Below are 25836 nucleotides of genomic sequence, written 5' to 3'. Positions count from 1 at the left end.
TTCAGAAAGAAAAGAAAAAGTTAATCAGTCAGTTTTGACCCAAACACAATATAAGGCTTAAATACATCAAAGCTGCGACACATTTTAGTTAATTAATTTTTTTTGTCTGGATCTAATATGTTTTTTAAAATGCAATTCAAACAAAACAATGACTTGAATACACCTCTACTATCATAAACATGTTTTCAATTCCTAATTTAAAAAAATATTTTTTTAGCCGAAGTAGTTTGGAAAAATCTTTTATTATTATTTCATAAAAGAAGAGAAAAACACCATACACCGTTGGAAAAATACTAAGGTAAATAAACAAGAAACAAAATCCCGCACACCACTGCTACTTGCAAATAAACAATTTAATTAATAAAAGTTTCGGTCATGCGACCTTCTATATATCTGAAATATCTGATGAAGGTCGCATGACTGAAACATTGTATTAAATCAATTAAATTAATTAAAAGAAACTAAATTAAAAGTTAAATAAATAACAGAAATCTTTTTTTTTTCTTGATTATTATTTCATACATACAATTTAGTTTTCAATTATTATTAATACTTGAAAAACCTTTGTCCTCCAAATCAAAGTCAGGTGGTGTAACCAACATGCAGGTATCCATTCTGTTGTCAATAAATAAATAAATAAACAGAGAGGACCCCATAAACTCTTAAGACAGACACTTATATTTTGACATTTTATGAAAAGGCACATTTTGCTCAGGTCACATGAAGTAACTCTAAAAACACTTGTTGATATTTGTATATTTGACTTAAAAATGTTTTATTTTTTATTAATGTTTAAATTGTACACTCACCTGTATTCAGGGTGCAAAGGAAGTATCTGAATACCTTTTACTTGATGGTTACACCACATTTAAATAATTTAAATAATTTTTACGAACTTGACGTGTGTTTTAAAAGTTCTCTCATTATTTAAGACAATGACCCACAAATATCCAGATATTGAATATTGTATAAATAGAGGTGATTTTGCAGTTATATCGCCCAGTCATGTCGTGTGTGTTGTCTGTACCTCAGCCAGTCTGTCTGCGAGCGCTTTGACCATGATGCTGCTGTAATCGTCTCCCTGCTGTTCAAACTTCTGACTGAGCTCTTCTGCTCCAAACACGGCCACAGCGAACAGACCCACGTAATCCTGAACGCCGCTGCCGCGAGGAGCCACGAAATCTGACAGACACAAGTACGGCTCCGAGCTCGCCGAGTCTTTCTCTGCCTGCGGGACGATTGAACGCTTTTGTTTACTGGCTCAGATCATAACTGCAAACATGATGCGTATGCTATAACAATAAACATCATAATCATTATAATATCAGTGGAGTTCCAGCAGCAGAAACTGGCCCTCACCTGCTGTCTGAGGCCGTAGAATGTGCCAACAGGTGTGGCGGTACGTGATGTGACATCATCAGAGTACAGGTGTATATCATCACCATCGCTCTGAGCGGGCCAGAACCCCACCAGCCCGCGGGCCTGAAGACCTCTGCTGTCAATCAAACGATTCAACAGCTTCAAAGCGTCATCATGGACACGACGAGCTTCCTCACCTGAAACAAACATGCATAAAATGACCTCTGACCTTCTGTTATCCGATACAGCACTGTACTGCAGGGAGGGAGTGGGACGTACCCACAGTTTTGTCTTTGAATATTTTGGGGTAGCCGCGGTTGGGATATTTCCCCCTCAGCTGCCAAATGTCAAAGAATGGTTTCCAATCGATGAACTCCACCAGCGCCCGCAGGTCATACGACTCAAACACGTGTGTGCCCAGGAACCGCGGCCGCACTGCAGAGAACACGAATAGAAAATCCCAAAAAATCAAACCAATCTTTTAATGACTAAGCAAATACATTTACAAGCCTTTAAAAGTAAAAAAAATGTGGCATTTCTGCAGTGTTTGGGAAGCTACTTTGAAAATGTATGTGCACTAAAAGCTACTTATAACTTCAAATGGTTAAAGTCCTGTCGTATATATTCGGGGGTTCAATACAAGTTAAGCTCAATCGACACCATTTGTGTCAATGTTGATTACCATAAAAATGAATTGACTCGTCCCTCCTTTTCTTTAAAAAAAAGCAAAAATCGAGGTTACAATTAGACACTTACAATGGAAGTCAACGGGGCCATTTTTGGAGGGTTTAACCCCTTAATCCCCCCCCCCATGCGCTCTAATGCATTTTAGCCCTCACAGATGTGCTCGTCCATAGACATTCAGTCTAATTTTCAGTTCAAGCAACACCCTCATTATTTCATTGAATATCTCGGCCTCTGAGTGGACTACAAACTCAATCTAGGTGTCATTAGAAAGCTGCCCCCTAGAAATATTTATATAAAATAAAAATCCTTCACTTAACACCTAAATGGACAAGTCATATATCAAATGAAAGCTTTCATTCTCATTATATCTGCTTTTACCTTAGGAAGTTTCCTACAGAATGAGCCATTTTTTACTTGTCTGTGAGTTTGCTTGTGTGAATAATCCAATGTTATATCTTACGTGTCCAGAACAAAATATGCCATCCAGCAGGAAAAGCATGCAAAACAAATCATCAGAAAAATATGTTCTCTATTCATAATAACATTATATATATATATATCATCACAAAGGGGAGGATCTCAGCTTTCTAATGACTCTTTGATTGAGCTTGTAGTCCACTCAGAGGCCGAGGTATTCAATGAAATAATGAGGGTGGTGCTTGAACTGAAAATTAGACTGAATGTCTATGGACGAGCACATCGGTGAGGGATAAAATGTGTTAGAGCGCCACCTACATTTCAGATCTGTATATTGTGATGGAATGTGATAGAGGAAAAATATTTTATCTAGTGCTTTCTGCCATATAGTGGAATAAAATGAGACTTTTCAAAGTGAGGTAGAGTGAACAGAACCAGAATTACATGTTTACAAAGTTAGCACAACAACAAAAAAAAAGGTTTTGTTTCTTCAAAAAAAACAAAAAAACAAAAAAACAAAAAACAATATTGTTTATCATAAGATTATAAACACATACAATATTACTTATGAATAATTTGAGACTTTTTTTTTATTTGGGTGGTTCTCTTTTTGCAATTATCCCACAGTATGTGTAAATGGTGAGCTTTTAAATTTGAGGGTGAAAAATTGCAGGTGGCAGCCCAAAAATGTACCCGAGTTTAATGAGTTAAGTTAGTTCCTTCCCAACAATGCATTTCTGTGGTATTATCAGTAAAAAAAAAAAAACAGAATTGCAAAAATGACGATTTTAAAATGTTCTGAAAAAATTGTGAGTGGTGCTTGCTCGTGCAAAAGTGGTTCTGGCAAGTCAAGTGAGTCAAATTTCACCTGTTCTAGCAACCACAGGTGAGTCAGAGTCTAGTTAAGAGTTCATCTGTAGGCAGGACGAGTCCAGATATTACCTGGTCTTGGTTGAGACAGCCAGTCTATATGGAGGCCTTTCTCTCTGGCCTGATTCAGCGACAAAAATCTTCTATCCTGAAGTAAAAAAAGACAAATGTCAGCTCTTACAGAATTACACTTCCTTGCAAACAAGCTGTTAAATGAAGCGATTGAGGCAGATCACATGACTGGCACACCTTCAGTGAATCATAGTGATCGTGTCTGATGTCTTCATACTCTTCTTTGATCTCCTCAAAGTAATCTTCACGAACACCTTCATCCAACAGCTGACAACACTGCAGAGAGAGAAAATCTTCATCATCAAAAACATTTATTGTATAAAGGGTCAAAGGTCAATTGATCTGCTTTGGCTCAGTGCATTCATATTTATATCTGTAATAATTTGTCTAACTATCCACAAAAAACATTTTGACATGAACATATTTAAATAAATGATGGCCATATAAAGTTAAGACAAGATACAGTTAATAGACTGTTTTTTCCAGGGGACAGACAGACAGAGACAGACAGACAGGTGTCTCACCACAACTACACTGCGAGACGCGTCAAGTACATGGATGACTGGTGCGCTGTAGCGTGGAGCTATTTTAACAGCAGTGTGAGTCCTGTCAACACACAAACACACAAAAATCATCAATAACACACACTGAATAGCTGTTCACCAGAACATACATGAACAATGTGTTAAATTCATGACTGATTGTGGTGTAGTTTCACTTTAGTTTATGTCATACTTTGATGTCGTGGCTCCACCGATCAGCAGAGGAATCTTCAACCCCAAACGCTCCATTTCTTTAGCAACATAAATCATTTCATCCAGAGACGGCGTGATCAGCCCAGACAGACCGATTACATCTACACACACACACACACACACAGAGACATATGTGTTACACACATGTAAACACAGATGGTTATATCTGTAGGGACAAAATTGCCCCAGATATATAAAATGTGAGGGTAAAAAGTGCCCTCTGTTTGTATTTGCCAACTAACATTTTAAGTCTATCCAGTGTAGCTGTAGATATCTGTATTCACTGAAAATGTATTTCAATTAACCCTTTAAGCTCAGATGAGCCCACGAGAGAAAACAATCGTCAAAATATTCAAAACTGCAGTCTTGACCAACACAAAATAGGTATCGTTTTGAAAGCTCAGAAGCTCTACTTTCCAATGCATGTAGACATTATGACCAAAACTGAACAAGTGCTTTGAAATTTGCAGACAAATCAGAAGTGCTCCGTTTTGATCCTTTATTAAAAAAAAAACAATTAATGTATATATTATTGCAATCAGTAAAAACATCAAACTGATCAAATAGTCATGTGTCATATGTTATTGGAAAGCTCTCAAAGAGTAGAATACAACCAGCCTATTTGTTTTACTCACAGACAAAAATATAGTGAGTAATAGCTAACTATATGTCTTTGACAATGTTGGTGTTGCTTATATGCCGCATTTTCACTTATAACTTCACGAAAAATAAAATATCACATTACATTATTTAAAGGAGGTGTAATCAGATGCAGAGATCATTAGATAATCCACATGAAGCACAATGTTACATATGACCACCAGGAGATGGCGCCAAATACATGACACAGACTCAATGATGACTCAAATGACACAGAATGAAACTCATTCTGTGAAATCTCATTACTAAAATCATGTCTGTATGCTATGCAAACCTTTAGTCATTGTTGTGTTTGCATGTGTAATTAGTTCTTATGTACAATTATTATGTTTTATTTTATTTGGAGACATTTTTGGACACTATGATAAATTATTTTTGTAATGCTATAACTTTTGATTGCTTTGTCGTATCGACACAAATATTTTCTCAGATACAGTTGACACGATTGGGAACAAAACAAAAGCAGAGCCACCTTATTTACCCCCAGAGATGTATAATGTCAAATAAGAAATAAAGTATATTTTTGGCTAATCTTTTGTAACAGTTTCTTAGGTGGAAAGTCTCAGAATGTATCATAATCTATATCATTAGAAAATTTAAAAAGTTTTCTTTACAATGATACCAAACACTTGACCCTCCTTGTTTTTTTGTGAAGTTATAAGCCTTTCTGACAGTGAATATACTGTATCAGGCATGTAAACAGTGTATTTCAGTGTATCTGAGCGAGCCGATGGAGACACTGACCTGCTTTACTTTGAATCGCCTCCCGTAAGATCTTGTCACATGGAATCATCACTCCCAGATCAATGACCCTGAGGACACACACACACAGAGCTTACGTCATGTGCCTGTGGCTCTGTGCTGATGTAAGAATGATTGATGGCTGTGTTTAAACAACAGACATCACACACCCGCAGCGGTCAGAGCCTAAACACACTTAATAACAGCGTTTAGAGAAATGACACTCAGTTACATGCCCTGAGCATCCCCCCCCCCCACCCACACACTTCTACTGTTTTTATATAAAGGCAAACCCTTAAAAACAATTTGCATAAAAAAAAAAAATTATTATTATTAAAAAAATAATAATAATAATATTTTATATATATATATATATATATATATATATATATATATATATATATATATATATATATATATTGTTTTTTTTTTTTTTTAATTATTATTATTTATTTTGTTTTTTTAAAAATAATTCTTCCAATTCAGGACATCATTGGATGTCTCCAAAGGGAGGTTTTGTCATATTTAGATATTTTCTGGGAACATATTTGTACCCAGAGTACAGTTAAGTAAATCCACACACAATAATATAAGTAAAAATGTATAATCAGTATTATACAGTATTTTTTATTTTTTATTTGGACTATAAAAATACTAATATATATATATAAAAAAAAACACACTACAAACTTTTGGGGAAAAAATAAATAAATAAATACAAAAGATCAATAGTAAAGGTATGCCTATCAAACATTTAAAATGTTTTGCAATTACACAAAATTATACAAAATAATTAAAAACAAGGAATTAAAAATACTATTTTTATATTATCCTAATTTGCTAAGACTCTGAATCAAATCTCCATGTTTTGGACGTCACCTTCTATAGCCTTTTAGCGACTAGATCGAAATACTAGATATAAAAGCACATAATAAACTCTTGATAACAAAGCATATAATTAATTATAATTTATAGTGCTTGACAGATTTCAATCAGTTGCACAAACACTCATTCAGTATCAGAGACTTTGTATTCGGTGTTCTGATTGGATCTGCTAACCTGAAGTTGTTGCAGCCCAGAACGACACCAACTATGTTTTTACCGATGTCATGAACGTCTCCTTTCACTGTGGCCAACAACACCGTCCCCTGATACGGGTCCTGCAAGAGCACACAATCACACAAGTGTCATTACACTCTTACAAAACTAAATCACTAAATCTAGCAGCGTCTTCATACAGAGTCCAAAAGGAAACATATCCATATAATTGTTCGACTGATCTTTTAAATATTTTTTATGGCCAATGCCAGTACTGATATTTAGAGAACAGGGTGGCTGATCTATACACGTGTCATTCCACGTCAACTCAGAGGTCTCTGGCTCAAAATGTTATTTTTGACATTTATTTTACTGGTGAATGATGAAAATGATGAAAGCTAAAATAATAAATGCCATAGATCAATATTTACTGAGTAATCCATTATTTTGTTCAGGGGGTCAAAATGACAATTTTCGCCTATGATTTTGGAGCCACATTGAGAGCCCCATATCTCTGGGATTGAACGACATAGGGTCTTAAAAATAAAGATACAAAAAGGAAAGTTTGTTTTGAACCAGAATGTAAAAGGATATTAAGATATCTTTAAAACATCTGGAGTTATAGACACTCAAACTTAGGAAAAACAACACAAAAAAAAGTGCTTTTCCCCATTTTTGGACTCGCTCCATTGGCGTATAATGCAACAAGAGGTGCTGAAGTCAACTGATGTTAGTAATAGATCTACTGATCTCTGTGTACAAATACAATCAGGACACTGACACCTTTCTATGGGTATTTTTTTGACCTGTAGTTTTGCTCCAAAATCATAGGCGAATATAGTAATTTTGACCCCCCTCTACAAAACAATGGATTACTCAGTAAATATTGATCCATGACATTTCATATTTTGGCTTTCATCGTCATTTATGTTTACCTGACTAAATAAAAATATAAGTTTCTGAAGTTTGGTTGTTTTGATGTGGAATAACTCATAATACAATTGAATGAAAATAGATCAGATGTGACACAAGCTTGCCGAAATGAAATAAAAAAAATTAAATAAAAAAAAAAAAAGTGAATTATCGGCAGAATAATTGACCTGACAAAATGATTGAATGTACTGACCTCTTCAAAGTGAGCTTGAAAATGTTAAGGAAACTAAAGTTATTTCACATGAGAACTGAACTCACTATATCTTCATGAGATCCAGAATCGGCCATCATCTGCTCTCGCTCCGTCTCCATGAAGGGAATCAGATACCCAACGGCTTTCTTCATCACACGAGCTGATTTTATCACCTGATAACACACACACACACACACACTGTAATGGACTGCAGAAGGATTTAACCGCTGTGTGTTTAAAAGAGGACTGCCGTTCATTTGTACCTGAGGTAAGAACATCTTCCCCGCTCCGAACAGATCTCCTACAGTCTTCATGCCGTTCATGAGTGGACCCTCGATGACGTGCAGCGGTCGTGGGTATCGGTCCGTCTGAGCTCGTGCCTCTTCTGTGTCCTCTACTACATACTTCTCTATACCCTGAGATTATAACATTCATACATGTGTTTAACGCAATGATTCATTCTGTTCGATTTCTAAAGACTGTTTTAAAATAATCAACAATGGTGTGTGTTTCGGTCAGTGTGTTTACATGCACTCTAAAGGTTTGGTTTCAGTCACCAATACATAAGTGTCATGTAAACACACTTTACCTAGACAGACCTTGAAAAAGCAATTTTAGCTCAAATTCGTCCGTCATGCATACATGTTAGTCGGACCACAACTTGCCGTAGACCTCGTTTCCACCTGCTATTATGATGCATTTCAGGTGATCGATCACATGTGGTCAGTCCTAAATACAAACGGGGTCTAAAACGCTTTGTGATCGGATCACAAAAACCACATACGAATGTGCTAAAAGACGCATGTCACCAGATCGTATTTGAGGTGTAAATGCTAATCCATCCTGTGTGTGACCAGGCAGCAGTGAAGCGCCACCCCTCACCTGTCAATCAACCGCTGCGCAAAAACAAGAGTTTCAACTTTGCCGGTTACCAGCGGCTTTAAAAGGAAATAACAGTCCGATCGGAAAATGTTAAAAAGCAAATACATACACAATCACGACAGCTTCACAGATCTTCTTTAGTGTGTCTGATATCAACACAGATGAGAGCACGAACACCTGAAGTTCCTTAATGCAGGTAATCCACTAAAATAATGGACAATTCTGCTTGACATGTCGTGTTTGTGTTTAGATTCAATTTTAACCACATCTGGGAGAAACACCGTTTTATCATGCTTTCTTTGTCTTTTCATGCAGTAACACACTGACAGAGTGATTGATGCATGTCGTCATAGTGCTCACATGAGATGCATTTAAGTGACCAGGTGTAAACTGCGATGTGTCTCACCTGAATGCATGTGAACACATCACCCGAAACGCATCTTAATACCAGGTGGAAATGGGGCCTGTTGAGCGCATGGTTGCTCCAAAAAACAGAGCTGAAGCACAACATATATTAGGGCTGTCAAAAGGTGCTGACAAACTAAAATGCAATTTTCACTTAAAAATTTGACTTTAATTATATTCAAAATCAAAAGACCTTATTTCAGTTAGGGAAAAAAAGCGACATAACATTTTAAATCAACGTTGTCTCTTGAGTGCACAAGAGAGCACAACGAATGCATATAAACTGCAAAATGCATCCCTTTTTTAAACTAAAGTGCATATAATTACAAAATTAAGAGTGAACGCAGGAATCTCAAGACGCGCTTTTCCAAAATTAACTCCTTTCAACTTCACACGGAGTTTGAAAAGACACTTCTCAGGGGCCGTTCAGACCGACCGCGTTCTTGCTCTGAAGACGCCCGACGTAGCACAACCCATATGACAGAACACAGGTGTCCCAATACATTTATTTTACCTTACACAGCATCTTAAAAAGCAGCACTCCAGGGGGAGCCTGGGTATCTCAGCGAGTACTGACGCTCACTACCACACCTGGAGTCGTGAGTTTGAATCCAGGGCGTGCTGAGTGACTCCAGTAAGGTCTCCTAAGCAACCAAATCGGCCTGGTTGCTAGGGAGGGTAGAGTCACATGGGGTAACCTCCTCGTGGTCACTATAATGTGGTTCTCGCTCTCGGTGGGGCACGTGGCGAGTTGTGCGTGGATGCCGCGGAGAATAGCGTGAAGCCTCCACACATGCTACGTCTCCGTGGTAACGTGCTCAACAAGCCACGTGATAAGATGCGCGGATTGACGGTCTCAGACGCGGAGGCAACTGAGATTTGCGGATGCCCAATTCCCAATGTGCTCTAAGTCCTCGTGGTGGCGTAGTGACTCACCTCAATCCGGGTGGAGGAGGACGAATCTCAGTTGCCTCCACGTCTGAGACCGTCAATCCACGCATCTTATCACGTGGCTTATTGAGCGCGTTACCGCGGAGATATAGCGCGTGTGGAGACTTCACGCTATTCTCCGCGGCATCCACACACAACTCACAACGTGCCCCACCGAGAGCAAGAACCACATTATAGCGACCACGAGGAGGTTACCCCATGTGACTCTACCCTCCCTAGCAAACCGGGCCATTTGGTTGCTTAGGAGACCTGTCTGGAGTCACTCAGCACGCCCTGGATTTGAACTTGCGACTCCAGGTGTGGTAGTCAGCGTCTTTACTTGCTGAGCTACCCAGGACCCCTTAACGTATATTTACACTTCCTCAGCTGAAGTCCTTCTATCAAACTGTGCATTGTGCCATGCATGAAAGCTGTAGCTCAACTATGCAAAAACCCACTGTAACTCGATTTTAAGTGTGCATGCAAACAGAGTTTTTTTAGTAAGTAAAATATATATCACTCACAAGCAAAGCACAGTGTTAATACTGTATGAAGACCACTGACAAGAGACAGAAATTAGTTTTACAAACTGAGCAGATGATTCAAACTGACCTTTATAAGAGCGTACTCAAGTCTTTCCTCCACACTGTTGTGTCTCCACTCGTCTGTCTGAATCACTTTCTTTCCTCCTTTAGCGTTATTCTATTTAAAAACACAACAAATATTATATCAGACAGACAAGTGTTCATTATTATAGACAGAGTTCAATGAAAGTTGAGCTGTGGATTATCGTTTAAAGATCTGAGCTGGTCAGCACATATTGTTTATGTCTTGTGTTTTTGAAACTGAGTATTTTAATGTTTACAGATTGACCCCATTGACTTCCATTGTAAGTGTCTCACTGGAACACACATTTTTGCTTTTTTCTCCCCTTCTCTCCCCAATTTGGAACACCCAATTCCCAATGCGCTCTAAGTCCTCGTGGTGGCGTAGTGACTCGCCTCAATCCGGGTGGCGGAGGACGAATCTCAGTTGCCTCCGCGTCTGAGACCGTCAATCCACGCATCTTATCACGTGGCTTGTTGAGCGCGTTACCGCGGAGACCTAGCGCGTGTGGAGGCTTCACGCTATTCTCCACAGCATCCACGCACAACATTATAGCGACCACGAGGAGGTTACCTCATGTGACTCCCCTCCCTAGCAACCGGGCCATTTTGGCTGCTTAGGAGACCTGGCTGGTGTCACTCAGCACACCCTGGATTCGAACTCGCGACTCCAGGTGTGGTAGTCAGCGTCTTTACTTGCTGAGCTACCCAAGCCCCAGATTTTTGCTTTTTTAAAGCAAAGGAGGAACGAGTCAAAATTAACTGAGGTAATCAACTTTATGCCACAAATGCTGTATATTGAGCTTAACTCGTATTGAACCCAGAACATCACATAAGTTGCATTTGAGTCACTAACCTGTGCATACAGCAGCAGTTTCTCAGTGGCTTCTGGATCTCGGTTCCAGATCAGGTTCTCACAAAGCAGTAGAAGTTCTTTATCAATGTCGTCATACACCGGCAGACTGCCAGCATTCACGATTCCCATATCCATCCCATCCTGAACACAGACATATGTTTCATTCTTGTCTTTAATGATGAGTGACAGTAAACATGAGTTTTACTGAAAGACTGAGCAGCAATGGAGGTCACACCTTGATGGCGTGGTAGAGGAAGGCTCCGTGCATGGCTTCTCTGATGGCTTCCATCCCTCTGAAGGAGAACGAGAGGTTAGAAAGACCTCCACTGACCCGAGCACCCGGCAAACTCTCCTACAGACAAAAACAGATAGACAGAATCGCAAGACATTTATCTTGTAACAAGAAGGAAACTCCAGAAATATGTTGTGATTTCTCTGGCAAACCTTTAAAAGTCTCGTGGCTCTGATGAAGTTGACGGCATACATGCTGTGCTCATCCATGCCTGTGCCAATGGTCAAGATGTTGGGGTCAAAGATGATGTCATTGGGGTTGAAGCCCACCTTACTGATGAGGAGATGAAATGCTCTTGAGCAGATCCTCACCTTCTCATCTGTTTCTGTCGCCTGGAAAAACATTACATGTCTGAGATCAAGGTAGACCGATATATCGGTTTTACCGATTAATCAGTGATGATAGTTGCTTTTTGGAACTATCAGTTATCTGCAAAAATATATATGTCGATAGTTTGTTGTATTATTCCTCCGTGTTCCTTTGTGGCCGGCGCTGGAGTATTCTAACATTACATATCTGAGATCAAGGTAGACCGATATATCGGTTTTACCGATTAATCAGTGCCGATAGTTGCTTTTTGGAACTATCAGTTATCTGCAAAAATATATGCAGATAGTTTGTTGTATTATTCCTCCATGTTCCTTTGTGGCCGGCCCTGGAGTATTCTAACATTACATATCTGAGATCAAGGTAGACCGATATATCGATTTTACCGATTAATCTGTGCCGATGGTTGCTTTTTGGAACTATCGGTTATCAGCAAAAATCTATACTGATAGTTGCAGATCTTTTTTTTTATTATTCCCCCATGTTCCTCTGTGGCCGGAGCTGGAGGATTCTAGCATTACATGTCTGAGAATGACGTAGACCGATATATTGGTTTTACCAATAAATCGGTGCCGATAATTGGTTTTTGGATCGGTCAGTTATCAGCAAAAATCTATGTTGATAGTTTTTTTTTTTTATGCCTCTGTGTTTCTCTGTGGCCAGAGCAGGAAGATTCTGAAGTTAGAACAACTTGGTTCCACAGTATAACAGCGGCCTCTAGAGGTGAAATATAAAACAATCAGTGAATGACAATATTTTAATTCTCACTTTAATGCATATTGTGTTATTTTTATTGGATAATCAAGTGTTCTAAATTAACGCGAGGGTATACAAAGAAAAATGCGACTATATGGAACGCACCAAATTTTCATTTTTCTGGTTATAATTGGAGAGAACAAGAACAAACCTGTTTTTCATGACTTGACCCCTTTAATACAGGACAAAGAGGGGCAAAAATGATAAAAAAAAGTTTCTTACAATATAAACATTTCTCATTACCGCAATGCAAAACATTAACTTTTTTAAGTATTCATAATTCACTTCCTTGTAATGCCTTAATTTTTTTTTTTACTGTAGTATAGGGCTGCGCAATTAATCGAAATAAAATCGAAATCGCGATATGACCTCGTGCAATTATTAAATCGTAAAGGCTGCGGTTCAATTAAATAAATAAATAGTCTGCTCCCTTCAAAGTTTATTTGTGCTGCTCTGTCCAGTCTATATTAAGTTACAGCATTATAACAGTGTTTTCACAACTTCATCTGATGCTCAAAAAACAGAAATGCTTCGGTTCCGTTTGCTTACGTGCACTAAGTACTATATTTACATTAAACCGGCACGTTCTGCGTGAAGCGGTTTTTAATTATTATCATCTGTGGTAGCAATGTCTCCTTCTCCGCCAGGCACAGATAACCTAATAATAACACAGAATACAAGATGGGGTTTAAGTCAAACATCTTTATTAAATGATAACTGAGCAAACAGCATTAACAGTAGCACCTGTAGAGTCCTGAAACATGTGCTCTTCCTCCATTCTCCCGTCATCTGTTTACCTCGCGAGAGAGTGTGCGTGTCGCCATTATTACACTCCCAGCGGCAACAAGTAAAAGCAGAACTAATATTACCAAAATCCAACAAAATGAAAAGGAACGTACATATAATAAATCTATATAAAACAATTAGATACTTTAATATAATGCATTGCTAAATGAAATAATAAAATAATGAATACAAGTAATTACATGAAACGCTGACAAGCTAACCAAAATTTTCACTTTAAGTTTAATTACTCCAATGGGTTATCAGTTCAACTTCAGTTTGACATTAAGCCAGTAGAGAATAGTTTGTGTACGCTACTTGTTTTTAAGGCCAAGAGTAAAGAGTAAAATGGAATATTGTGTGTTTATTTAATTATTCAATCAACCAACAGTATTTTTGACAGCAAAAACTAAGCAACAGCTTAAAACAATACTGAAATTTGACTCCAGCCAGGTCTGCTAAGCAACCAAATTGGCCCGGTTGCTAGGGAGGGTAGAGTCACATGGGGTAACCTCCTCGTGGTCGTGATTAGGGGTTCTCGCTCTCAATGGGGCGTGTGGTAAGTTGTGTGTGGATCGTGGAGAGTAGCATGAGCCTCCACATGCTGTGAGTCTCCGCGGTGTCATGCACAACGAGTCACGTGATAAGATGCGCGGATTGACGGTCTCAGAAGCGGAGGCAACTGAGACTTGTCCTCCGCCACCCGGATTGAGGTGAGTAACTGCGCCACCATGAGGACCTACTAAGTAGTGGGAATTGGGCTTTTCAAATTGGGGAGAAAAGGGAATAAAATAAAAAATAAAAAAAACACTGAAATTATTTTTAATTCAGTTAACAGTGACATTGAGCAGAACGCTTACATATAACCAGTTTTGACAGAACATAATCGCAGTTGAAATCGCAATATTTTTCCAAATAAATCACAATATGACTTTCTGGCCAAATCATGCATCCCTACTGTAATACGGTAATGAGAACTGGGAGGTAAAATGGGCTTAAATGTCCTGAAAATAATAATGGTACTAAATCGCTTCATTTTGTTCATGCAAAATATAAATGTACATTTTTTCTTTCTTTTGTATTGATTCGACCAGGACATCTGACCTCTGAAATCTCACACAAACACAAATGTTATCACCTATTATTTAGAATAATACAGACAACATAGGTCAAACTAACATAACTACAGCTGTTTGCAGAGTCACGCATTACATTTATATAGTGCTCATAGTGATTTGAACTCATACAAATCAAACTTCAACTGTATGTTTCACTGGAGAGCAAAATATATAATAAAAAAATGCCTAATTACCCACCTGCCCCTCCTCATCAAACGCCATGACGACCACTGCGGCACCGTAGCGACGGACCTGTCTGGCCCGCAGCAGGAAGTCTTCCTCGCCTTCTTTGAGGCTGATGCTGTTGACGATACACTTCCCCTGGCAACACTTAAGCCCCGCCTCTATCACCGCAAAATTGGATGAGTCGATACACAGGGGTACCTGGAGCACATGTCAGAGGTTAAGGGTCAGGGTCTGATCTAGTACAGCTAACAGCTGAATATTCAAGTCCACCCACCTTGGCGATGTCGGGCTCAGATGAGATGAGGTTACAGAAGCGGGTCATGGCAGTCGGTCCGTCCAGCATCCCCTCATCCATGTTAATGTCCAGAACCTGTGCGCCCATCTCCACCTGAGCTTTAGCGATACTCAGAGCCTCCTACACACACATATGCATTAATCCACTTATTAAAAAAAAAAAGCATTTTTAGTAAAGCTGTCAAAATTAACGTGTTAAAGCATGCAATCAATTTTATGTTTAACGTGTTCATTTTTTTATGCGATTACGATTTCTGAATTTTATTAAGCTCCATCTGAGTTCTGAGGGTCATTAAACCGACACACACAGTCGGGCTGTCACGATTACTCGATTCAAAAAAATTACTTGACTACAAAATTGCTGAATCGACAAATAAGGCGGATCATGAGGATCTGAACACATAACGGCAAGAGGTGTCAGCTATGTGACAGCGCTTCACTTTAGATTTGAAAAACACTCTAAACCTATTTATCTACACAATCATTTGCAATATAGGCTTTTATCATACATCACCGTGTATATATCAATATCATCATGAGCCGTTAAAAACACAGCTGTGCACGCTCGCACCCTGCAGACACCGCATAAAACGGGCTTACCTTAAAGAGAAATGAGTGGAAACTTGTATCTCTCAATGACGTGATTACTGTGAATATTGTATTCCGTGTTGCATGTACAGTAAGAGACAACTAATACCGCGTTTCATCTCCATAAAATATTAAACCATGAATATAACTCATTCTCAATGAACAAGATTGATAAGTAGACATTGTTTCTGAAAAGATAAAATATTTTATTTGCATGGTCTGCTTTCTAATATTTGAGTTCTAAACTGAAATGTCTAGATCGTGTTGAACTAGTTAAAAAAAAAAAAAAAAAAAAAAAAGTTGGGCACACCTGGAGTAGCCAATCTCTGTCAGCGTGAATTATATACATTTTTATATTATAGACCTGCTTTGGGTGTCTGTTAGCTATTGATATTGATAAAACTTAGGCAAATGAACACATTTTAGCCAAATGTGACTTTACCTCGACAACAATCTGAGTTATTAATTTTTCAGATTACTCGATTAATCGTCAGAATAATTGTTAGATTAATCGATTACCAACATAATCGATTGTGACAGCCCTAGTGCACACCACAAACACACACAACAGTGATTCTGTGTCAATGATCAAGTGGAGAGAGGACCTCTTAACAGAAAATTATGTTACAAAACAAACCGAGAGGGGACCTGTGATAAACCACATTTACACGAATCACTGGAGTGAAGAAAAAAAAAAAAAAAAAAAAACACAATTTCCCCAAGCGTCACGCTGCCCTTCCATCTTACCGGTCAATTCAATGCATCATTACATGAACAGTGCCAGCGATAAGAGCAAAACAAGACGTTCTCTGCAAGCGCTTTTCATGTGGAGTTCAAAGCGGCACGAATCATGTAAATGCAGTTTCAAAATCTGAGATTAATCGTGATTAACTATGAAAATCACGCGATTAATCGTCATTAAATATTTTAATCGACAGATATCTACAGTTACTCTTTTTTATTTACACTTAATTTTTTATTGTAATTTGGAAAAGTGAAAAAACATAACTAAAAAAAAGTATATCTTCTACTTCATCATAGCTCTTCCATGCATTTTTTTCAGGAGCAAAAAAAAAAAAAAGAAAAAACATAAGAAAAAAAAATAGAGACATGAAAATTTCTATATATTATTTCTTTCACATATATTTTAAAATTGTATAATATATAGAACATTTATTATTTATTTTACAATATTTTCAACATTAATAATTTAAGGGGGCCTGGGTAGCTCAGTGGTAAATACGCTGGCTACCACCCCTGGAGTTCGCTAGTTCGAATCTCAGGGTGTGCCGAGTGACCAAATTGGCCCGGTTGCTAGGGAGGGTAGAGTCACATGGGGTAACCTCCTCATGGTCGCTATAATGTGGTTCGTTCTCGGTGGGGCGCGTGGTGAGTTGAGCGTGGTTGCCTCAGTGGATGGCGTGAAGCCTCCACACGCGCTATGTCTCCATGGTAACGCGCTCAACAAGCCACGTGATAAGATGCGCGGGTTGACGGTCTCAGACGTGGAGGCAACTGGGCGAGTCACTACACGACCATGAGGACTTAGAACGAATTTGGAATTGGGCATTTCAAATTGGGTGAAAAAGAGGAAATAACATAAAAAAAAATTTAAAAAAAACATTGTTCATAATTGTTACATTTTGTCCATTTCTCCATAATTAATCTAATTAAATTAGATCTTTCGTAAAAATTCTCTTTTATGAGCTGGTGTACTAAAAAAGTTAATCATGTTCTTCCAAAAGTTCAGTTTGGCACATATTAATATGAGGTTTGTATTAGGTTCCAGGTTTCAATAATACTAAACAGTTATCCATTTTTCTACTGTCCATGAAAATGTTTCAGTGGCTGATTTTGCTTGATTTCAAGTGTATTCTATTAACAGTCATATCCGCTATTGGTGGTTAATTTAATTTCCAGAACAGTTTGGCGTAACATATTTATGCGTTACATGATTTACCTCATAATTCCCGGCCATGATAAGTTTGGCAAACCTGCGTGATCCAGCCACGTTACAGCGTTCGCCGATGTTTACGAAGTTTGTGTACGGACCGATTCGGAATGGCTCCAGACCTAAAGACACAGACAAACTACGTCAAATACTACAAGCCCATGACATAAAAGAATAAACTCAGACAGAGAGAGTGATTTTAAAACATCCGTCACCTGTACAACCATTATAACATTTACCTGAGAGCAGCATATGATCATTATAAACGTCTTTAGGAGGAACTCTGGGTTGGACGTGACGGACACCGTCAGCAATCGCCCTGAAACACACACAAACACACACTTTAATTCAGAGATCACCACATAAAGACACACTCGATAGTAACCGTTCACACACCGGATGTGCTCAGGTGTCGTTCCACAGCAGCCGCCAACAACATTCACCAAACCGTCCACAGCAAACTCCTGCAGCACACACACACAAAATAACATTTTGCCTTTTTAAGAGAATAATGTATTTCTCATGACACTGCTCATAAATGTCAAATCCTTTATAAATCAATTTTATCTTGTATATTTAGTGCAGCAAAATTTTGTAATGCAATGGTTAACCCCTTAAACCAAAGGGGGCGCTATATCACGAAAAAGGTTTACGCTTAAAACGTTAAAGTCTCCTTATACATAAGTTAGGCATATGAGGCATCATTTGAAAGCTTAGAATCTGAATTTACAGAGCTTACCCATCACTTCTGCACTTATGTTACTTAAAATAACAAAATAAGGCCTGAAAGCAATCGCGTAATAAATTAGCGCCCCCTAGAGGTATTGGGGAAGACATGTATATAAAAATAAGTCACATAGCACCTAAATGGACAAGTCACATATCAAATGAAAGCTTTCATTCTCAGGAATGTGACTGTACAGTTTATTTTGTTGCCCTAATACCACAGTTCGAACGATTTTCAAAAAGAATCACAAAGTGAAATATGACTTCAGTAAGTCATAAAATACAAACGTCTCTTTTATGCACTGATAACTGCTGCTGAAAGTCCTAAACAGACAAAAACTTTATATCTGCTTTTACTTTAGGAAGTTTACTAAAAAATGAGCCATTGTTTACTTGTCTGTGAGCTTGCTTGTGTGAAAAATCTAATGTTATATCTTAGATCTCCAGAACAAAATATGCCATCCCGAAGGAAAAGCATGCAAAACAAATCATCAGAAAATACGTTTTTGACTATTGATGATAAAATGTTTTATATCATCTCAGCTTTCTAATGACACCTAGATTGATCTTCTAGTCCACTCAGAGGCCGAGATATTCAATGAAATAATGAGGGTGTTGTATTTATGTTTATCATAAGATTATAAACTAGTTAATGTAATCTTTATAATGATTTTTGTGTCACCTTTATATGTGCGGCCGTGACATCAGGGGTCTCGTCGTACCCTCCAAACGTATTGGGCAGACCTGTAGAACAACACGTAGATAAAAAAAACATACAGAAACCCAGAGACGTGTTCTAGTGTACGGTTTACTGCATACAGTACAGTTTATACTTCATTCTGCCTACTTAAAAAAAACAGCATGTGAAACAGTATGCAATGATATTAATTCAAACAGTCATGTTACATTGCTGTCATACGATGTCATTGCATGTTTAATTCAGTAGGTGGCATCCTGTTATCACATCTGAAATAAATATGATTATTTGGCATTTTTAATCCAATTAATTTGGTATAGATATATCTTCAATTTTGGCAGCCACATAAAATGAGTCAATAAAGAGATGTTAAAAATCATAGACAACATTTAATGGAAATTACAAACAAGTCAGTAATGTTTTGCATCATATATCATCAATTTCCAGCAAGTGTGTTTATGAACGTAACAGTGTCAGAGTTACATTATAGCGGTATACTTTCTAGCTCATACTGCAAATTAAAATCCTACACATTTTTGTAATTAAAACATAACATTGTGAAAAACAAACGTTTTTCTTTTAGCCCTGATATTGCAGAAATAGCACGAGTAGTATGGTATGACGCGATAACAGTGTCTCACCTGCGTTTGGGTAACAGATGACGAAAGCTCCAGTGCTCTTTCCTATCGCTTCAATAAATGGACGCATTTCAGATGCACCCAGAGCACAATTCAAACCAATGCTAGGACAGAGAAAGAGACACACTTCATGTTACAAAATAAATCTCAACTCATCATTTACTCAAATGTAATCATTTATTCACCCTCATGCAGAACACAAAAGGAGATGTTCATGTGCAGTGAGCTCAAATAAAACACCATAAAAGTAATATAAAAGAGCAGTGTGAACATTCTACTAAACACAAGAAATGAAGTCAATCGGGGTTGGAACAACATAAGGCTGAGTAAATGTTTTTTTTCTGGTAAACTATCCCGTTAACTGTCTGACTCACCACAGTGGTTTAACGTGAGACACGCTGATGACGAATGCTTCACCTGTCTGACCCGAGAGAGTCCGACCGCTCTTATCTACTATAGTGCCAGAAATCTACACACACACACACACACACACACACACACACGTATAAAAGTAAATAACATACAGTAGCAAGAAAAAGTAAGTGAACTCTCTGGAATTAGCTGGTTTTCTGCATGAATTGGTCATAAAATGTGATCTCATCTTCATCAAAGCACAATGTGCTTAAGCTAACAACAAACAAACAATTATAATCTTTCATGTCTTTATTGAACACATCCCATTAAACATTCACAGTGTAGGTTGGAGAAAGTATGTGAGCCCCTAGGCTAATGACGTCAGCAAAAGCTATAGTCAGGAGTTGGCAAACCTGGCATCCAATGAATGAATTGCAATTCACAAGAAGCAGCCACTGATGTGGACCAAGAGATCTCAGAAGACCTACGATCATGAATTATTGCTTTGCATGAAGCTGGAAAGGGTTACAAAGTTATCTTGAAGATCTTAGATATTCATCTGTCCACAGTAAGACAAACTGTCTATAAATGGAGATGATTTAGTACTATAGGTACTCTCACTAGAAGTGGCCGTCCAGTCAAGATGACTCAAAGGGAACACCGCAGAATGCTCAATGAGGTAATAAAGAACCCTAGAGTGACAGATAAAGACTTGAAGGAATCATTGGAACTGGTTAACATCTCTGTTCATGAGTCTACTATATGGAAAACATTAAACAGGTATGGTAAACTCTTGGCTGAGGTTATTGCTGCCAAAGGAGGATTGACCAGTTATAAATCCAAGGGTTCACTTACTTTTTCCACAGCACTGTGAATGTTTAATGGGATGTGTTCAATAAAGACATGAAAGATTATAATTGTTTGTGTGTTGTTAGCTTAAGCACATTGTGTTTGTCTATACTTGACTTTGATGAAGATGAGATCACATTTTATGACCAATTAATGCAGAAAACCAGCTAATTCCAAAGGGTTCACATACTTTTTCTTGCCACTGTAAGTATATACATTCAGAGATACATTTCTAAATACATTTAGAGAAACAGATGTCTTCAAGTTTCCTGTCAAACATCAAGTGAGAAAAATACAAATGTAAATACTTACAAATATGGGTCGGGCTTTATAAGAGTCTTCAAAAAGTTTGTCGATGGCAAATAAAGCCGCCTAGCAGAAACAGGGATGTCAGTTTTCAGGAATTTTCATAGTCCACTGTCATTTCAATATATTATTAATGAAAAATGCATTTAAAGACTTAAAATGTCATGTGGTGTAACCATGGTATTAAAAGTGTTTCCTTGCACCTTGAATATATGAGAGTGTGCAAAACTTAGGGTCAGGGATTTCCAAAAAGTAAAAATATTTACAAATATCGCACATTTTTTAAATATATATATATATATATATATATATTATATATAAATACAGAAAAGTTTTCTCTTGGTTGCACCAAATGACCTGAACCAAATGAGCATTTTCATAAAAATGTAAAAATATTGATATTTAATGATATGACAAAAAAAAAATTTGTTTTTAAAACTTGACACACAGTCTTGCATGTCAAAAGAGATCTTCTCTGTTTTATGATTTTTGTCACATGACAGCAAAATCGCTACATATATGGTTACACCACATGACTTTGATTTGGTGGACAAAAGGTTTTCAAATATTAATCATATTTAAAAAATACTAATTTCACTGCTTATTTTTTTAAGAAATAATAATAATAATAATAATAATAGATTATTCGGCACAACTCATGCCAACATTTCTTTTTTCAAGAATTTCAGCTTTTAACCCTTTAAGCTCTGAATGTGTTTTTTAAGATTTCCTGTTTCAGTAGCATACCCAAAATGAAAGGCTTACAACTCAACAAAAAAACAAAACAAGGAGCATCAAGTGTTTGGTATCACTGTAAAGAAAACGTGGCAAATTTTTAATGATATAGATTATGATACATTCTGAAACTCTCAGCCTAAGAAACTGATTTAAAAAATAAATAAATCACAAATAAATTGAGCCAAAAATTTACTTTATTTCTTATTTTTATTTTTTGACATTATATTTCTCTGGGTGTAAATAAGGTTGCTCTGAAAAACTGCTTTTGTTTTGTTCCCAATCATGTCAACTTTAACTGAGAAAAAGTTTGTGTTGATACGAAAAAGCAATCAAACGTTATAGCATTACAAAAATAATTTATCATAGTGTCCAAAAGCTTCTCCAAACAAATAAAACATAATAATTGTACATAAGAACTAATTACACATGCAAACACAACAATGACTAAAGGTTTGCATAGCATGCAGACATGATTTTAGTAATGAGATTTCACAGAATGAGTTTCATTCTGTGTCATTTGAGTCATCATTGAGTCTGTGTCATGTATTTGGCGCCATCTCCTGGTGGTCATATGTAACATTGTGCTTCATGTGGATTATCTAATGATCTGTGCATCTGATTATCTTGTGTGTGGACTCGTTTGAAAGATAATCACCTCCTCTAAATAATGGTATGTGATATTTTATGTTCCGTTTATATTTTGTGACGTTATAAGTGAAAACACGGCATATAAGCAACACCAACATAATTGTCAAAGACATACACTTAGCTATTACTCGCTATATTTTTGTCTGTGAGTAAAACAAATAAGCTGGTTGTATTCTACTCTTTTAAGAGCTTTCCAACAACATATGACACATGACTATTTGATCAGATTGATGTTTTTACTGATTGCAATAATATGTACAGTGCACATTGTTTAATAAATTATAAAAAAGAACGCTTCCGATTTGTCTGCAAATTTCAAAGCACTTGTTCAGTTTTGGTCATAATGTCTACATGCATTGGAAAGTAGAGCTTCTGAGCTTTCAAACGATACCTATTTTGTGTTGATGAAGACTGTAGTTATTAATATTTTGACAAGTATTTTTTCTCTCCATATGGTTACACCACAAAGTACTTTAAACCCCAGAAAAAAATATAAAAATGACTTGGAACTCATTAATTGAAAACATGTTCATCACAGAAGAGGTGAATTGCATTTGTTATGTATTTTTAAATAATGAGCATCACGTCATTTACCTATTTTCCTATTAATCATCATTATACTTTAGTCCATTGTGTTATAATGCATTTATGTTTAGTATTAACCATTACTACTACTACTAATAATAAATAACGTATATAGCAACTAATCAACAACTGATATCATTACATCACTAGTCAGAAATGATGAAAACCTTCCTCACTGAGAGCAGCAGTTAATTTTCATATTGTATGTTGAGTTGTACCTTTGCATTTGCTGTGTCAAAGATGGTCTCCACCAGCAGAATATCAACACCACCATCCAGAAGACCTTTGACCTGCTCGGAGTATGTATCTACCAGCTCATCAAACGCTACACACACACACACACACACACACACACACACAACATATATGATTAACATCATTCCACATGAGGTTCAATGTTCCTGTCTGCTCTGGTTTGATGGTTTTATAGAGGTTTAGGACACTCGTCAGATACCAGTTAAAACATCTTAAACCAGCTAAGACCAGCAAACCACCTTACGCTGGTTTAACTTTTGCTGATAATTTTCCATTGACGTAAAAGTAAACCATTTGAATCGCCTTGATTTGATTCAGACGTGTGGTTCAAACTGTTGTTCCAACATTTAAAAAATAAAACACTTGGTGAGTGTTAATTTTGGACTCTAATCACAAAGTCTTACTGATATTCCTGAAGTCCGGTCTCTCCACTGACGGTGACACAGACAAAGTTTTATTGGTGGGACCGACGGCTCCAGCTACAAACCGCTTACAACCTGACAACACATATAATGACATCATCATTTCATTATAAACCACAGACTGACTGACAGATCATGAGAGAAGACATTCACAATTTTATGACTGTATCAGTCGCACCTGTTTGCGCTGTGACATCATCGGCCGCTTTTCTGGCGAGTTCTGCGGACGCCTTATTCAACCGATACGCCTGAAACGAAGAAATCACAACAGGTTAATGAATGAATGAGAAGATGTGTAAATGAATGAACAAATGAATCAAACTAGTGAATGAAACAGATCCTCACTAGATCCTCCATCCCATAATCAGCCTGAGCGACGCTGGTGCTGCTGAACGTGTTTGTTTCGATGATGTCAGCACCTGCCAGAAGATATTCCTGCAGACGAAGAGACTTCATTTACATTTCGATTTAGTGCGTTTAATTGGAACGACAAAATACTGTCCAGCTGTTTTAACAATAGAAATTGTGTAAACATAGTACACAAGTACTTTCAACAGTTACAATTAATTTCCATGATATTTCCAGGATTTTTAAAAATAATTTTGAGCCAGACTAATTTGCTAATGAATCATTTAGACTGATTTGTGAACAGTTTCAACCAATTCATTGAAAAGAACTGATTCAAAAGACCGATTCACTGACAAATCAGACATCACTTTGACTTGCGAGAAAGTTTAACTCTACACAATCTCTAGAAAAGGGCAATATTTAGATAATTTAAATATTTCAGAACAGAGAAAAAACTAATTTATATTCACTAAAAAAAATACCTGTAAAACACAATTTTGAAAATTCTCCGATATTTCCAGATCTTCCAAGACCAATCAACAAATGCAACAACAATGAATTAAATGGGGGCCTGGGGAGCTCAGTGGTAAAATACGCTGGCTACCACCCCTGGAGTTCGCTAGTTCGCTAGTTCAAATCCCAGGGTGTGCTGAGTGACTCCAGCCAGGTCTCCTAAGCAACCAAATTGGCCCGGTTGCTAGGGAGGGTAGAGTCACATGGGGTAACCTCCTTGTGGTCGCTATAATGTGGTTTGTTCTCGGTGGGGCGCATGGTGAATTGAGCGTGGTTGCCGCGGTGGATGGCGTGAAGCCTCCACACGCACTATGTCTCCGTGGCAACGCACTCAACAAGCCACGTGATAAGATGCGCGGGTTGACGGTCTCAGACGCGGAGGCAACTGGGATTCGTCCTCCGCCACCCGGACTGAGGCGAATCACTATGCGACCACGAGGACTTAGAGCGCATTGGGAATTGGGCGTTCCAAACTGGGAGAAAAAGGGGAAAAATCCCAACAAAAAAAAAAACAATGAATTAAATTATGAAAGTAACATTAATTCAACATTTCCCCTAATAAGAAGGGCAGTTGTTCACTGTTCATCAAAGTTTTAAATACAGTGGCAAGAAAAAGTATGTGAACTCTTTGGAATTACCTGAATTTACGTAAAATTTTGTCTCAGTTACAATAATAAACAAACACAATCTGTTTCAATTAATAACACACATACTATTGTATTGTTCTTGTACATATTGAATACATCATTCAACCACTCACAGTGCAGGTTGGAAAAAGTATGTGAACCCCAAAGCTAATGACGTCAACCAAAGCTGAGTCAGGAGTTGGCAAACCTGGCATCCAATGAATGAAACTAGATTGGAGGTGTGGGTTAGAGCTACTTTGGCTAATAAAAAGCACTCAAACATTTTGAGTTTGTTATTCACAAGAAGCATCTGCTGACATGGACCAAGAGATCTCAGAAGACCTATGATCATGAATTATTGCTTTGAATGAAGCTGGAAAGGGTTACAAAGTTATCCTGAAGAGATTAGATATTCATCTGTCCACAGTTAGAC

The 25836-nt window shown here is 37.5% G+C and overlaps 1 protein-coding gene across 2 annotated transcripts in view; it reads right to left on the bottom strand.

The window, feature by feature from the left end:
- The window catches only part of mtr (5-methyltetrahydrofolate-homocysteine methyltransferase), a 36626-nt gene that overhangs the window by 4353 nt on the left and 6437 nt on the right, over positions 1-25836 (bottom strand). For both annotated transcript variants that reach the window (XM_051667868.1, XM_051667867.1), the window contains 28 exons: positions 24262-24351; positions 24095-24164; positions 23899-23991; positions 23458-23564; positions 21275-21334; positions 20134-20228; positions 19763-19863; positions 19107-19168; positions 18095-18162; positions 17938-18017; positions 17708-17820; positions 15140-15280; positions 14878-15063; positions 11848-12027; positions 11639-11755; positions 11404-11544; positions 10555-10644; positions 7989-8141; positions 7791-7898; positions 6621-6721; positions 5565-5632; positions 4141-4261; positions 3930-4011; positions 3583-3681; positions 3406-3481; positions 1639-1794; positions 1360-1556; positions 1028-1228 (listed from right to left, as the gene is read on the bottom strand). In XM_051667868.1, the coding sequence (XP_051523828.1) occupies positions 1028-1228; positions 1360-1556; positions 1639-1794; positions 3406-3481; positions 3583-3681; positions 3930-4011; positions 4141-4261; positions 5565-5632; positions 6621-6721; positions 7791-7898; positions 7989-8141; positions 10555-10644; positions 11404-11544; positions 11639-11755; positions 11848-12027; positions 14878-15063; positions 15140-15280; positions 17708-17820; positions 17938-18017; positions 18095-18162; positions 19107-19168; positions 19763-19863; positions 20134-20228; positions 21275-21334; positions 23458-23564; positions 23899-23991; positions 24095-24164; positions 24262-24351 (3156 nt within the window). The remainder of the gene's footprint in view (positions 1-1027; positions 1229-1359; positions 1557-1638; positions 1795-3405; positions 3482-3582; positions 3682-3929; positions 4012-4140; positions 4262-5564; positions 5633-6620; positions 6722-7790; positions 7899-7988; positions 8142-10554; positions 10645-11403; positions 11545-11638; positions 11756-11847; positions 12028-14877; positions 15064-15139; positions 15281-17707; positions 17821-17937; positions 18018-18094; positions 18163-19106; positions 19169-19762; positions 19864-20133; positions 20229-21274; positions 21335-23457; positions 23565-23898; positions 23992-24094; positions 24165-24261; positions 24352-25836) is intronic.

The sequence above is a fragment of the Myxocyprinus asiaticus genome, chromosome 32 (assembly GCF_019703515.2).
Source record: "Myxocyprinus asiaticus isolate MX2 ecotype Aquarium Trade chromosome 32, UBuf_Myxa_2, whole genome shotgun sequence".
Classification (NCBI taxonomy): domain Eukaryota; kingdom Metazoa; phylum Chordata; class Actinopteri; order Cypriniformes; family Catostomidae; genus Myxocyprinus; species Myxocyprinus asiaticus.
Note: the sequence above shows the minus strand (reverse complement) of the source record. Positions and strands in the feature narration are given on the sequence as shown.